The following is a 13,551-nucleotide window of genomic DNA, read 5'->3' as shown; positions in this document are numbered from 1 at the left end:
TTAACCGCTGCACAGATTTCAACTTGCCTTGTCCCTAACTTACAGCCTGAAGTTCAACAACAAGAGAAGGAAGGTCGAGCTGAGCCTGTTTCTTTTTACTTTTTATTTATTTATTTATGTTTCCCAAAGAAACCTTTTATTTAAGAAGTACAAATTTCATAAGTACAACTTTAGGAATACAGTGATTCTTCCCACCATACATACCCTCCTACCCCCACTCCCACCCCACTTCCTCCTCCATCTCCAATTCCAGTCCCATTCTCTATTAAGATTCAACAATTTGTGTGCACACACACACACACACAGTTTGAGAACAAGTTTTACTGTTAATTCTCATAATATAACTCACTGAGGACAGAGATCCTGCATGAAAAGTAAGTGCACAGTGACCCCTGTTGTTAATTTAACAATTAACACTCTTACGTATGACGTCACCGATCACCAAGAGGCTCTTGACATGAACTGCCTAGGCTATGCAAGCCTTTGAGTCCACAAACTCCGTCAATATTTAGACAAGGCCATAAACAAAGTGGAAGTTCTCTCCTCCCTTCAGAGAAAAGTACATCCTTTCCTCCTTTGATGGCCATTTCTTTCCATTGGGGTCTCACTCACAGATATCCTTCGTGTAGGACTTTTTTTTTTTTTTTTTTGCCACAGTGTCTTGGCTTTCCATGCCTAAAATAGAGCTGAGCCTTTGGAGTAACTGGATGCAACCAACTTCATTGCACAATATCTGGGACCACTGTTGATGCACCTGGCAGCTCTCTACTTTGGTTGGTTTATTTTTTCACATTTTCTGCCATAACAAAATACCATAGACTGGGTGGCTTGAATGATAGGAATTTATTTCTCACAGTTCCGGAGCCTGGTCCAAGATCTGGTACCAGCAGATTCAGTGTCTGGTGGGGGCCTGCTGTAATAGGTGTTGGCCAGATTCCTGGCTTGCAGCAGCTGCTTTCTCACTGTGTCCTCACATGGCCCTTCCTTGGTGTATGCTCTTCCTAGATGGACACCAATCATATTGGGTTAAGGCCCCATGTTTATGACCTCATTTAGACTTAATTACCTCCTAAAAGACCTAGCTCCAAATATAGTCCCGTGGGGGGGCAATTTTGGGGAATACAATTCAGCCCATAGCACCCCTCTTTTTGCTTAGGGTTGCACCATGATTTCTGTGGGCTCCAGGCACCTTTGCTTTTACGGCCCCTTCCTCTTTCTGAAAGAGCCACCTGGAGGCAGTAGGAAGCTGTCCAGCTGAACATGGGGAACATGTGCAGGTGACCAGTTCATACCAGTCTTCCTCTGTCAGTCTGCAAATTACCAACACATTTTGGTGAAATATGGGAGACCTTGAGTTAGTGCTTCTACCAAACGCCTAGGGAGGTTTAGGTGGAATCTTTTTTTAAAAAAGATTTATTTATTTATTTGAAAGGCAGAGTTACAGAGTGGCAGAGGCAGAGAGAAAGAGAGAGGTCTTCCATCCACTGGTTCACTCTCCAGATGGCTGCAACGGCTGGAGCTGAGCCAATCCAAAGCCAGGAGCCAGGAGCTTCTTCCATGTCTCCCACATGGGTGCAGGGGCCCAAGGACTGGGACCATCTTCCACTGTTTTCCCAGGCTACAGCAGAGAGCTGGATCAGAAGTGGAGCAGCCAGGACTTGAACCGGTTCCCACATGGGATGTTGGCACTGCAGGCAGCAGCTTCACCTGCCACACCACAGTGCTGGCTGCAATGGAACATTTTTGAGAGCCTCTTTGTGGTAATATATTTTTATACACATATATATTTTATGTATATATATACACACAGATATATACACACATATATACAATTATATATATGCACACATTATATATAAACATACACACATATCGATGAGTATTTTAAAAAGTTCATGGAAAATTAAATAATTTTGGTGCAAAATTTTTTAAAATAGATGCACAGTTTTTTCACAATATGCATTTCCATGAACTTTTTGAACACCACACACATGTATAGCATACAAAACTTTCACTTATAGTTGCATTGACATATTATATACTTAACAGCAGTTCTCTATAATTGCATAAAATGTGATCCCCAAACTTCTTGAATTAAAAGGATGCATATTTAATAACATCCCAGTTTTTAAAAAAGATTTATTTATTTGAAAAGCAGAACAACAGAGAGAGAGGGAGAGAGAGAGAGAGAGATATCTTCCACCCTCTCTTTCATTCTCCCCTGATGGTTACAACAGCCAAGTAAGGGCCAGGTGGAAGCCGATCCAGGAACTCTCCCCTGGTCTCCCACATGGGTGGCAAGGGCCCAAGTATATGAGCCATCATCTGCTACCTTCCCAGGCACATTAGGGAACTGGATCAGAAGCAGAGTAGCCAGGACCTGAACCAGTGCTCCAATACGTGATGCCAGTGTCATAAGCAGCATCTTACTCAGCTGTGCCTCAATGCCAGTCCTGTATCCCAACTTTAGCTGGCCAGGGATTGGGTGGTTCGGGCTCAGGGTCTCTTAGGACACTGTGGTCAAGATGTTGACCCAGGCTCCAGTATCTTAAGGCTCGCTGGGGCTGGAGGATCTGCTCCCAGGGTGCTTCGGCTGAAGTCTCAGTTCTTCCACTCGTTGGCTGCCCCACAGGCTAGTGAGTGTCTTCAAGCCTTGCAGCTGGCTTCCATCTCAGGGAACATCCAAGACTGGGCAAGGCAGAGCTGAAATGTCTTCTACAATGTAGCCGGAAGTGGCATGCTGCTGCTTCTGCCATCTTGTGCAGGTCACACAGGCCAATCCTCATCCAGCATACAAAGGCACGAGCAAGGAGGGGAGAATGGGGCACAATCTTGTGGCCTGACAACCACAGCATCCACGTAGCCAGAGGGAGGGCATATGACAGTTTCAGCAGTCCAGAAGTTCCCTTCATGCTCTTTCCCAGTCAATATCTTCACCTCGCACCAACCAAGAGGTAACCAGTATTCTGACTTCTATCACCATTGATTGGTTTTGCCTGGTCTTAAATAGAATCATAATCTTTTGTGTCTGTGTTTTTTTTTTTTTTCCATTCCACATTATGTCTGTAGCTCATTCATGTTGTTCATAGCAGTGATTCATCCTTTTTTTATGGCTGAGTGATAATCCATGATACAAAAATGCCATGGAGGACTTTTGGGTTATATCCAGTTTGGGCCACTGGGAAAAACAGTTGCTGTGAGCATTCTTATGTTTAATTTGTGTGCCCAGTGCTTTGGGGTTCTGCAATGGACTTTAAAAACTCCTTACTTAAGCAAATTGAATTTTACAGACATCTTCATTTAAAATAGCTCATAGCTGCAACTCATGACTGCAGCGCCACGGTTACAGCTGACTCAGAAATGAGGCATTGTCGGTCAGACTTATGGTAAAGTAAGTTCTTTAGCCTAGGGAAGATGCTTAAGCTGGTGATGAACCCTGTCAGGGGTTGTGACACAACTGCCACTCAGTGCTACCAGCAGGGGGGCAACTTGCAGCTGAGCAGTCAGGATCCTGTCACCGGCCACCGCTGTTTTCCACCTGCAGCGGTTTTCGGCGGAATCTTCCCTAAAACAGGGAGTCCAGCCCCTGTAAACTGAAGGCTTCCTCAGACGGTTGTGAAAACGTTCACAGCGGGAAGTAGGAACCGTACCAGCATTTTCCTCATTGAAGATTAGAGGGTCAATGAGAAAGGCAAAGTGAGGCAGAGAAGAAGAATGGAAGATAGGGGAAGTCTTTCTTAGTATTTACAGAGGTTAAGCTGTCAAGCTATCTAAGCACTGCACAGCTTCCACAAACTTCCTTTGGTTGTTAAAGGATAACCTCAGGGCCAGCGCCAAGGCTCACTTGGTTAATCCTCCGCCTGCGGCGCCGGCATCCTATATGGGTGCCGGGTTCTGGTCCCGGTCGCTCCTCTTCCAGCCCAGCTCTCTGCTATGGCCAGGGAGTGCAGTGGAGGATGGCCCAAGTGCTTGGGCCCTGCACCCGCATGGGAGATCAGGAAGAAGCACCTGGCTCCTGGCTTCGGATTGGCTCAGCGCTGGCCGTGGCGGCCATTTGGCCATTTGGCCATTGGCGTGGTTGGCCATTTGGCGGCCAAAGGAAGGAAGACCTTTCTCTCTCTCACTGTCTATAACTCTACCTGTCAAATAAAAAATAAGGATAACCTCATTCATATTTTAAAGTTATCCTAAGGTACTGCTAAAAATAAGGGTAAAGGCATCAGGGAAACATTTTAAGTTTTCAGACCCAGTAATACATACATTATTTAACTGTGGGCTGAGCATGAACCAGCTTCAAAAAGTTTGTGGACAATGGCATGAAAAGACATGATTATTTTGGTGCAAATTTTTGTTCTCCAAATTTTTTCAAAGTATACATTTTTCTTGAAAATTTTGAAGACTCCTTGTATGCATGGATTTCTAATTTTTTGCACTAAAATAATTTATCTTTTAATTTAATTCCCTGTGCCATAAACTTTTGAAAGTGCCTTTGTATGGTCAAAGAGCTTGGAGGAAATAGTTGTGTTGCTGGTTCCTCTTTGTGCTGTAGGTTAAGCAGAGTGAAGGGGCAGGCTGAACCCTCTGAGGAACGTGAAATCAGGCATCCTCATTTGGCCCACAGACTTTATAACTTGGCTTTTGTCTGTGTCTTTCTCTAGATTTCAAAGCAAAAGTAAGCACCAGGTCATGAGCTGACTTGGGAGAGTAACACAAACAACCTTAATGTGGTGTGATCATTCTGTCCAAGCAAGTTTTCTCAGCTCTAAGATAGGAATAACAATAGTGTCTTTCGTAGGGTTGCTGTCAGAAGGAAATGAGGAAACGCACATACACCTTACGAAATTACCTGTGTCAGCATGTAACAATCCCTGAACAAACCTTAGCTGGTGTTTTCACGGCTGGTAACCATCTGCAGGGATGGGCGTTTCCCACAGTGCTTCAGACGCCACTTGGAGACACCTGCATCCCACATCACAGTGTCTGGGCTTAAGTTCCAACTCTGCTTCTGATTCCAGTCTCCTGCCCGTACAGACTCCGGGAGGCAGCAGATGATGGTTCAAGTACTTGGGTTTCAGGCACCCACCTGAGAGACCCAGATGTAATCCTGGGTTCCTGGCTTCTGCCTGTCTCTACCCTGGCTGTTGCATGTTATTTGGGGGAGTGAACCAGTGGATGGAAGATCTGTCTGTCTCTGTCTCTGTCTCTCTGCCTTCCAAATAATAAACAAACAAACAAAGACTTAAAAAGAAAGAAATAAACTACAGACTCCTCACCCAGTCACTACCTTGCACTGAATCACCTTGTTAGGAAGTTAGGGATTCAGTGTCTCATGCCTATACTCTGCAGGCAGCTCTGTCTGCCCCAGCAGCCTGGTATTTGGGGTGCTTTTCTCTGCGTGGATGTCCTAGTGTAAGTGAATGATGAGGTGGAGCTTTCTTGTGGTTGCAGGGAGGGAACAGGGAGAGGGAAGCCAGGATGCCTATGTGAGTCTTCTCCAGATTCCTGATGTTACCACTGCAAGTCGGTTTCCTCCACCAGAAGTTCTGCAAAATCACCAGCTCTTGCATAAGAGAAAGCTACTGCCAAGGACAGAAGAGCCCAGCATAGAGAGACAATAAAAATAGAAATCAGGAATTTTCTATTTTCAGTGTCTGCAGTGACTATCCCAGGAATTTCTGAGTGAAAAACTTTTAGGTTCATTCCAAATGCTCTTTGTAGTAGAAATAATGAAATTTTAGCTCAACTAGTAAAATAAATCTAAGTTCTATTCAGGGGCTTAAGTGTGAATGTATATATCGAGAGAGTTGAGTTATTCACTCCCAAACTCCCTGCTACTAAGAATCAGGTAGAAAAGACTTTGAAAAAAGATTTATTTATTTGAAAGACAAAGTTACAGAGAGAGGGAGAGATCTTCCATTTGTTGTTTCACTCTGAAAATGGCTGCAACAGCCAGGGCTGGACCAGGCTGAAGCCAAGAGCCTGGAACTCCATCTGGGTCTCCCACATGGGTGCAGGGGCCCAAGCACTTGGGCCATCTTCCAACACTTTCCCAGGCACATCAGTAGGAAGCTGGATTGGAAGTGGAGCAGCCAGAACAGGAACTTAACCTGCTGTGCCACAATGTTGGTCCTTAGGACAAACAGGACAAACCAACAACATGGGGTCAGCACTGTGGCATAGTGGGTAAAGCTAACTCCTGCAGTGCTGGCATCCCATATGGGCACTGGTTCAAGTCCTGGCTGCTCCACTTCTGGTCCAGCTCTCCACTATGGCCTGGGAAAGCAGTAGAGGAGGGACCTAGTCCTTGGGCCCCTGCACCTGTGTGGGAGACCAAACCTCCTGGCTTTGGATCGGCACAGTTTCAGCCATTGCAGCCATCTGGGGAGTGAACCATCACATAGAAGACCTCTCTCTCTCTCTGCCAATAATAATAATAATGATAATAATAATAAACAGCAGGGGCCAGTGTTGTGGCACAGTGTTTTAAGCTGCCACTTGTGTGCTGGCATTCTATATCAATCAAAGCTCTTTCAAATCCTGGCTCTCTGATTCCCATACAGCTCCCTGTTAATGTGCATGGGAAAGCAGCAGACAACGGCCCAAGTGGCCTCTGTCACACATGTAGGAGACCTGGATGGAGTTCCTGGCTGGCCTGGCTCCGCATTAGCCATTGTGGCCATTTGGGGAGTGAACCAGAAGATGAAAGCCTGATTTCTCTCTCTGTATCTCCCTGTCTGCCACTCTGCCTTTGAAATAAATAAGTAAATAATCTTAGAATTTAAAAAAAAAGCATTAAGAAAAGCAGCAAATGCGAATTCAGTAATATATCAACTTTATTTTGGTTTATAACATGGCATGAGTCAGCAAACAAATGAATGTAATGAAAAACCTTTGTAGTTCAATTAAGCAGATGATTTGCATAGGAATTGCTAGTTTTGAATCTGAGGATGTAAAGCCAATGAACTGTGAATTAAATGAACATAAAATAAAAATCATCTATTTGTGTTCAAACTAAAAGGCAAGTTTTAAAATACCAGACCCTCATTCAGTCTCTGAAAGTGATCAGTCTCCTTTCCTGCTATGGATAAAATTATACTCTTGCCTAGATCAGAAGTGATTTTTCTAGCTCGACGCCTCATGCCTGCACTAAGATCTCCACTAAACGGTATTGAAGCCACTGGCCTCATTCTTGGGGCCCTACCGCTGTCTAAGAAGGTCGTCCACTTCAAATGCTCTAAGTACCAAGCCGATGACAAGTTTTAGTGAAAAACACTGACTTTGTCATTCATCCCATTCGTCTTTCGGAACTCATCAGAACCTGCAGCACTGTTGTTTTATATCAATAATAAGCAACTGTTTTTAGCATTAGGACTAAGGGAAAACATATCAAACATTTAAGGCCACTTTATTTTCCTCTTCTAAATGAATGTTGCTTTTTGAAATTCCCATAAGGGAAAACACATGTATTTGTACAACTTTGCTGAATCAAAGAATGTCAATGAGGAAATTGGCACTGTCTTTTAGCTACCAAAATGCTTACAGCTGGATGCTGTAATGAAACAGAGCTTTCTAGTCTTCCATCCTGGAATTAAATGGCAGGATTTCTGCAAAGCTCATCAGGCTGAAGGCTGTGGGTTGCCCAGGACTGCCTTTGTTTGGGCTACTGATCAAAAGAATCCCATGTCCTGTGGAATTAATCTTAGCATATTTTAAGAGAACACTTCCACTTTCCAAAATTATAATCCATAATTTACTGATTTAAAAACAATGCTTTTAGTACCACTGCAAGTTGGTTAAAAAACAATTATTTGGGGATTATAGCATTTCCCTTTAGGGTAACATGTGCTCAAGAAGAACACTGGCTGGAAACAGAACAGAACGTGGGCAAGAAAGCTAAAGGTGAGCTTAAGTAACAGAGATGCTGCCCGTGTTTCTTATGCAAGAGTACAGAAAGAAGGTTCAGTTTTTGTGTATGCAGTTAGGCACTGAGGCCGCTAGACACCACTGAATATAAAGTGCATTGAATAGCAAATTCAACCCCCAAAGGAATAATTCAGTAACTCAGCATTCTTTCTTGGAATCAGTCAACCCAAGAACATGCAGAGGTAAACACTTATGAAACACTAACAGTCTTTTATTACTTTCATGCCTGCAGCAGGAACAGCAACAACCTGAACTTGCACGGATCCTATTTTAGCCAAGGATCTCAATGGCACTGTACGAAGTGATGCAGTGTTGGAAGCTCAAGATCCCAGAGATCCCGCAGCACATTGGGTCTACTTACTTGTGGCATGGGATACAGACTTCCAGGGACAGAAACAAAAGCAAAGAGACACAAATTTCTCGTGGTGTGCAATTTACTGAATCTCTGAGTTTGCTACTGGTATCCTAACATACCTACGATATTGACTCAAAGTAAGATTGGTTTTTACGTGTCAGGAATAAGGTGAGGATCAAATAATAAATGCAGAGTTTGTCTTCTCTGTAGTTCAGTGGTCTGTCTTTGACTGGCACACGCTGGGATATCAGAACAGATTTTTAACAACAGGTGTTTATACATCACTGATTCATTGTACTTGTGGCTTTGGTCTCGGGTAGCAGAAAACATTTTACATGGGAGTGACACACAGAAATTTACGTAAAATAGGACGGGCCTGTATGTCCTAGCACAATATATGTTAACACCAAAGCAAAAGTGCATCACCTCATTAAAGGTCAATCGTTCAACGCTTTCTGTCTCCTTGCTTGGTGCTGAAAACCTTGTGCATCTTACAGGTAACCAAGAGACCTCAATGAACAAAACTGAACAGAAATATCTGCGGATCCAGGAATGCGCTAGGGCAACCACGGCCGAATCACCGGGCAGTGTCCAAGAAGCCCACATTCCAGGAGGGGAAAGGGACCCTGAGCTGTTCCACTCCTGACCCAGTGCACAAAGCCCAGCTCTTCTTGGTCAGGGACCCACAGGGTCCCCCACAGAACCCCCTACACTGCTTGAAAAGGAATTTCTTGGTGAACGATGTGGTTAAGGTTTCTATCTTTCTATCAGACACGGAGCTAAGTTAGTTCTTCCTGTGTCCTTCTCCACTCCGCAGCAGGCGCAATATGCGTTCGTTTTTGGTCAGTTCTGCCGGAAGTTCGTTGGCCTGGAGGAAAAGAAGATGGGCGTTAATGAATTCCTGCATCTGGGGTGGTTTTCGGGACCCCCACAGGGCATCTGAGCCACACTGCCTTCTTCACTAGTGAATGAGCCCCGCTGGACTCACTCTTCGGTGTTAAGTTGTAAAAAGTCTCCTTGCAATGTATAAATATCCCGTTACTTTCTCATCTCATTGTTAGAGTTATTCTTCTGTCCAGTCAGATCCCATACTGGATGTAGTCTGCTTGAGGCCCAACATCTTGTTAATCCTTATATCCTCATTTCCAGCACACCGCCTGTACATCTCGACCATTCTCTGTATATAATGGTCAGTGCATGTGTGATCCCTTAAATTTAATTAGTCCAACATAATGCCTGTAATGGCAACAGAAACACATTGAACTTGCATATATCATACTTTATCCAGAGGTCTGAAAGTCATTGCATGAAGCAATGCAAGACAAGATTCTTTTTTCTTCCCTATTCTAATTTACTATTATTTGTAATATTTTTAGAAAGACTTACTTATTTTATTTGAAAGTCAGAGTTAGAGAGAAGGAGAGACAGAGAGAGAGAGAGAGAGAGAGAGAAGCAGAAGGAAGAGAGGGAGAGAGAAAGATTGAGTTTCCATTTGCTGGTTCAGTCCCCAAATGGCCACAACAGCCAGGGATGGGCCAGGCCAAAGCCAAGAGCCTGGAACTCCATGCAGTTCTCCTACATGGGTGGCAGGGGCCCAAGCACTGGGGCTGTTTGCTGCTGCTTTCCCAGGAGCATTAGCAGGGAGCTGAATTGGAAGTGAACCAGCTGAGACTCAAACCGTCACCCATAAGGGGAGGCCAGAGTCGCAGGTGGCAACTTAACCCACTGTGCCACAATGCTGACCCCTATTATTTTTACACTGTACATAATTATTGAGTACATTGTGATCATTTGATACATGTATACAATGTGTAATGATCAAATCAGGGTCATTAGCATTTCCATTTCCTTACATGTTCATCATTTCTTTGTGTTGAGAACCTTTGAATTCCTCTCTTCTAGTTCTTTATAAAATATGTAATAGGGGCTGGCGCTGTGGCGCAGCGGGTTAAAGCCCTGGCCTGAAGTGCCAGCATCCCATATGGGCACCAGTTCTAGTCCTGGCTGCTCCTCTTCTGATCTAGCTCTCTGCTATGGCCTGGGATAGCAGTGGAAGGTGGCCCAAATCCTTGGGCCCCTGCACCCACGTGGGAGACCTGGAGGAAGGAAACTCCTGGCTCCTGGCTTTGGATCTGAGCACCTCCAGCCATTGCGGCCATCTGGGGAGTGAACCAGCAGATGGAAGTCCTCTCTCTCTGTCTCTCTACCTCTCTCTGTAACTCTGTCTTTAAAAAATATAATAAATTGCTGTGAATGATTGTTGCCTTACTGTCTGTGCAACAGTAGGACTTATTCCTCCAGTGAAACTGTACTTTGGTACTTTTATCTAACTTCCTCCTACCCTCCTTCTCCTACTTCCTGGTCTCTAACAATGCTACTCTACTTTCTACTTCTATGAAACCAGCATTTTCAGTGGCCATGTGTAAATGAGAACATGTGGTATTACGACAGGTGTCTTCTGCTAAGAAGTCAAGGCAGGAAGCACCCAGAGCTTAAGAGATACTTGGAAGGAGCTAAAACTTTCCACTTACAGCATTACTGTAAGTCCTTTCTTTTCATATTGCTGCTGAGACACGTTCTTCAAGCAATTAATGCGCTGGTCTCTACCCTAGGCAATAGGTCCAGTGGGGCACTGGTTCCCAGAGTATTGGTCTTTGATTAAAAATTACTGTGCACTCCTGGGGTGTGTGTTTGGAACAGTAGTCGAGATGCTGTTTGGGACACCTGCAGCCCATATTAGAGTGCCTGGGTTCAAGTCTCAGCTCTGCTTCCAATTCCAGTTTCCTGCTAACACACACCCTGGGACACAGTAGGCAACGACTCAGGGAGTTGGGTCCCTGCCTCCCTATCGGAACCCGGATGGAGTTCTGGGCTCCTGGCTTTGGCCTAGTCCTGCCCAGGCTACTGCAGGCATCTGGAGAATGAATCAAGGGATGGAAGATCTTTTTTTGTCTCTATCTTTCAAATAAAATGATATCAGTAAAAATTTAAAATTTTTTACATTCTTCATTAAGAGTTTTAACTTACTAGGAATTAGAATATTTATTTTTATTTTATTTTTTGACAGGCAGAGTTAGACAGTGAGAGAGACAGAGAGAAAGGTCTTCCTTCCGTTGGTTCACTCCCCAAATGGCGGCTACGGCTGGCGCACTGCTCCGATCAGAGGCCAGGAGCTTCCTCCTGGTCTCCCATGTGGGTGCAGGGGCCCAAGCACTTGGGCCATCCTCCACTGCCTTCCCGTGCCACAGTAAAGAGCTGGACTGGAAGAGGAGCAACCGGGACAGAATTCGGCGCCCTGACTGGGACTAGAACCTGGGGTGCTGGCGCCGCAGGCGGAGGATTAGCCTAGTGAGCCGCGGCGCCGGCCCTAGACTGACTTCTATGGCGCAGCTGCTGGGTATGTGGGGGCTTCCCTGCAGCCACGCTAGGATTTTCATGGCTTCCATTACATGAGATTCTATTGTGAATGCCCACACGTATATTCAAGTACTTTTAATAAGGACTCAAAGACAAGCATTTTGCCCAGTGAAAATGACCCATAACCATTACTGTTGATGTTATTCCATTTCTCTAGGAGACACATAGGAAAGGAACTGCATTGTTTAGTTTCTGTATAAAGATTCTATCATTGCCCCATTGCCTTAATTCGGTACTGAACAGCTCACCAGCAAATGGGAAGTCTGTGCACCAGGTCTAACGATAACATCTGAAGGAAAGGCCATTGTGATTTTGGCTTGCTGATCATACCATGAGGTCAGCTCACGGAAAACAAATCTAAGTATCTCAGACAGGCAGGAATGTTATCTTCCAGCAAATGAAAGGCAAGAATGGGGAAATAATACTTCTGCATCCTGCATAAAACGAGAAGAGTGACCCTTGGCCTTGGCACACTGTTTAACTGGCACTTCTTAACTCTTTCTTTCCAAAAGGTCAAGAGATACTGTTTTTGTTCTGATTTTTAGAATTTTGACACCAGTAATAGATGCTTATAAAAACTCAGAGTATGTGAAAGTTGCTTTTCATACTTTCTCTTATTAATAAGCCCCATTCCACATCTTCTCCCGGAGTGGGTGGTGCAGTGTGTTTTCTCAAGGCCTTTTCCAGGCTACTCTCCTGTCCCTCAGTCTGTGTGTGTAACAGCTTAAGTCAACAGGAGGACGCACAATGACAGTCATTTTTTTCCCATTGCTATCGTGCATCCTCCTACCTCCAAGTTGGGGTTCACTGTCAACTAAGGATTTAGAACTACACAGCAGTGGCATGGATGCCCTTCAATGAAACAAAGGTAAAGTCACCAGGTACAGCACGAGCAATTCTCAAGATGCGAACATCCATCTCCAGGGACAGTGATCAATGATCAGAACGTTGACACTTTTCAGGCACGTTTACTGACAGAACAATAATACTTACTGCCCACAATGAGTATCCGCCTGTCTCCTCACCCCTGCCAGGAGGCTGCCCCGCTGTTAAATGAAAACCACTGGAAGAACAATTCTCTGGTCTAAATGCACCACTCATGAGTAACCCGTTACTAGCAACTTTGCATGCCCTCGCTCTGTGTAACAATGAAGACAGTGACTGGAGCCAGCACTGTGGTTTGGAAGTCGCTTGAGTGTCCCTAAGGTTTCCTCCCCATTGTATGGTACTACAAGGGTGGAAATGCAATCTGACGATGGTGTTTAGAGGTGGGGCCTCTTCCAAGTGGTTAGGACTACAAAGATCACGAGGGGAGAGTCCCCATGATGAGGGACCAGACAGGCATGGCTTGCATGCTGCCTGTTGCTTGCCACATGGTGCTCTGGGCTGCCTTGGGACTCTGCCAGCAAGGAGACCACCACCAGATAAGACTCCTACACCCATGTCTGCCTTGGGTATTTTGTTAGAGTAACAAACAGGTGACTGAGAGCCACAGAGATGCCCATCATGACCTAGGGGGATGCTGTCTTTGTGCACAGGGGCCCTGATGGAGGGAAAAGATAAGATACATGGGTACCTTGTTTCTCAGGGATGGGTCCGCCCCTGCTTCCAGGAGCAGCGCAACTGTTTTAATATTCCCGCTGAGCACTGCTGCGTGGAGCGCCGATGTCCCGTTCTAGAAGAAAACGACAGTGTGTGTCAGGGCTGTGCTCACGGCCACCAGCACTCAGCGTGGCTCTCATCATGCACCACCTGAGTGAAACATCGTCATGTCAGAGCCTGACTCTGCCTTATCTTCCTGGGACTTTTCAAAGTCACACATGCACCTCCTCGAGTGTCCTCAGACACACAGCTGA

General features: G+C 45.1%; 1 protein-coding gene across 5 annotated transcripts in view; it reads right to left on the bottom strand.

The window, feature by feature from the left end:
- Positions 1-6,815: 6,815 nt before the first annotated feature.
- ANKRD29 (ankyrin repeat domain 29) overlaps positions 6,816-13,551 on the bottom strand; it is a 56,256-nt gene continuing 49,520 nt past the window's right edge. For all 5 annotated transcript variants that reach the window (XM_070049915.2, XM_089305255.1, XM_051851339.3 and 2 more), the window contains 2 exons: positions 13,272-13,370; positions 6,816-9,146 (listed from right to left, as the gene is read on the bottom strand). In XM_070049915.2, coding sequence (XP_069906016.1) covers positions 9,063-9,146; positions 13,272-13,370 — 183 coding nt within the window. In that variant the 3' untranslated portion in view covers positions 6,816-9,062. The remainder of the gene's footprint in view (positions 9,147-13,271; positions 13,371-13,551) is intronic.

This window comes from Oryctolagus cuniculus, chromosome 10 (assembly GCF_051225735.1).
Source record: "Oryctolagus cuniculus isolate XC-2025 breed Fujian yellow rabbit chromosome 10, ASM5122573v1, whole genome shotgun sequence".
Classification (NCBI taxonomy): Eukaryota; Metazoa; Chordata; class Mammalia; order Lagomorpha; family Leporidae; genus Oryctolagus; species Oryctolagus cuniculus.
The sequence above is the reverse complement of the archived record's forward strand: the minus strand, read 5'-3'. Positions and strand labels throughout refer to the sequence as shown.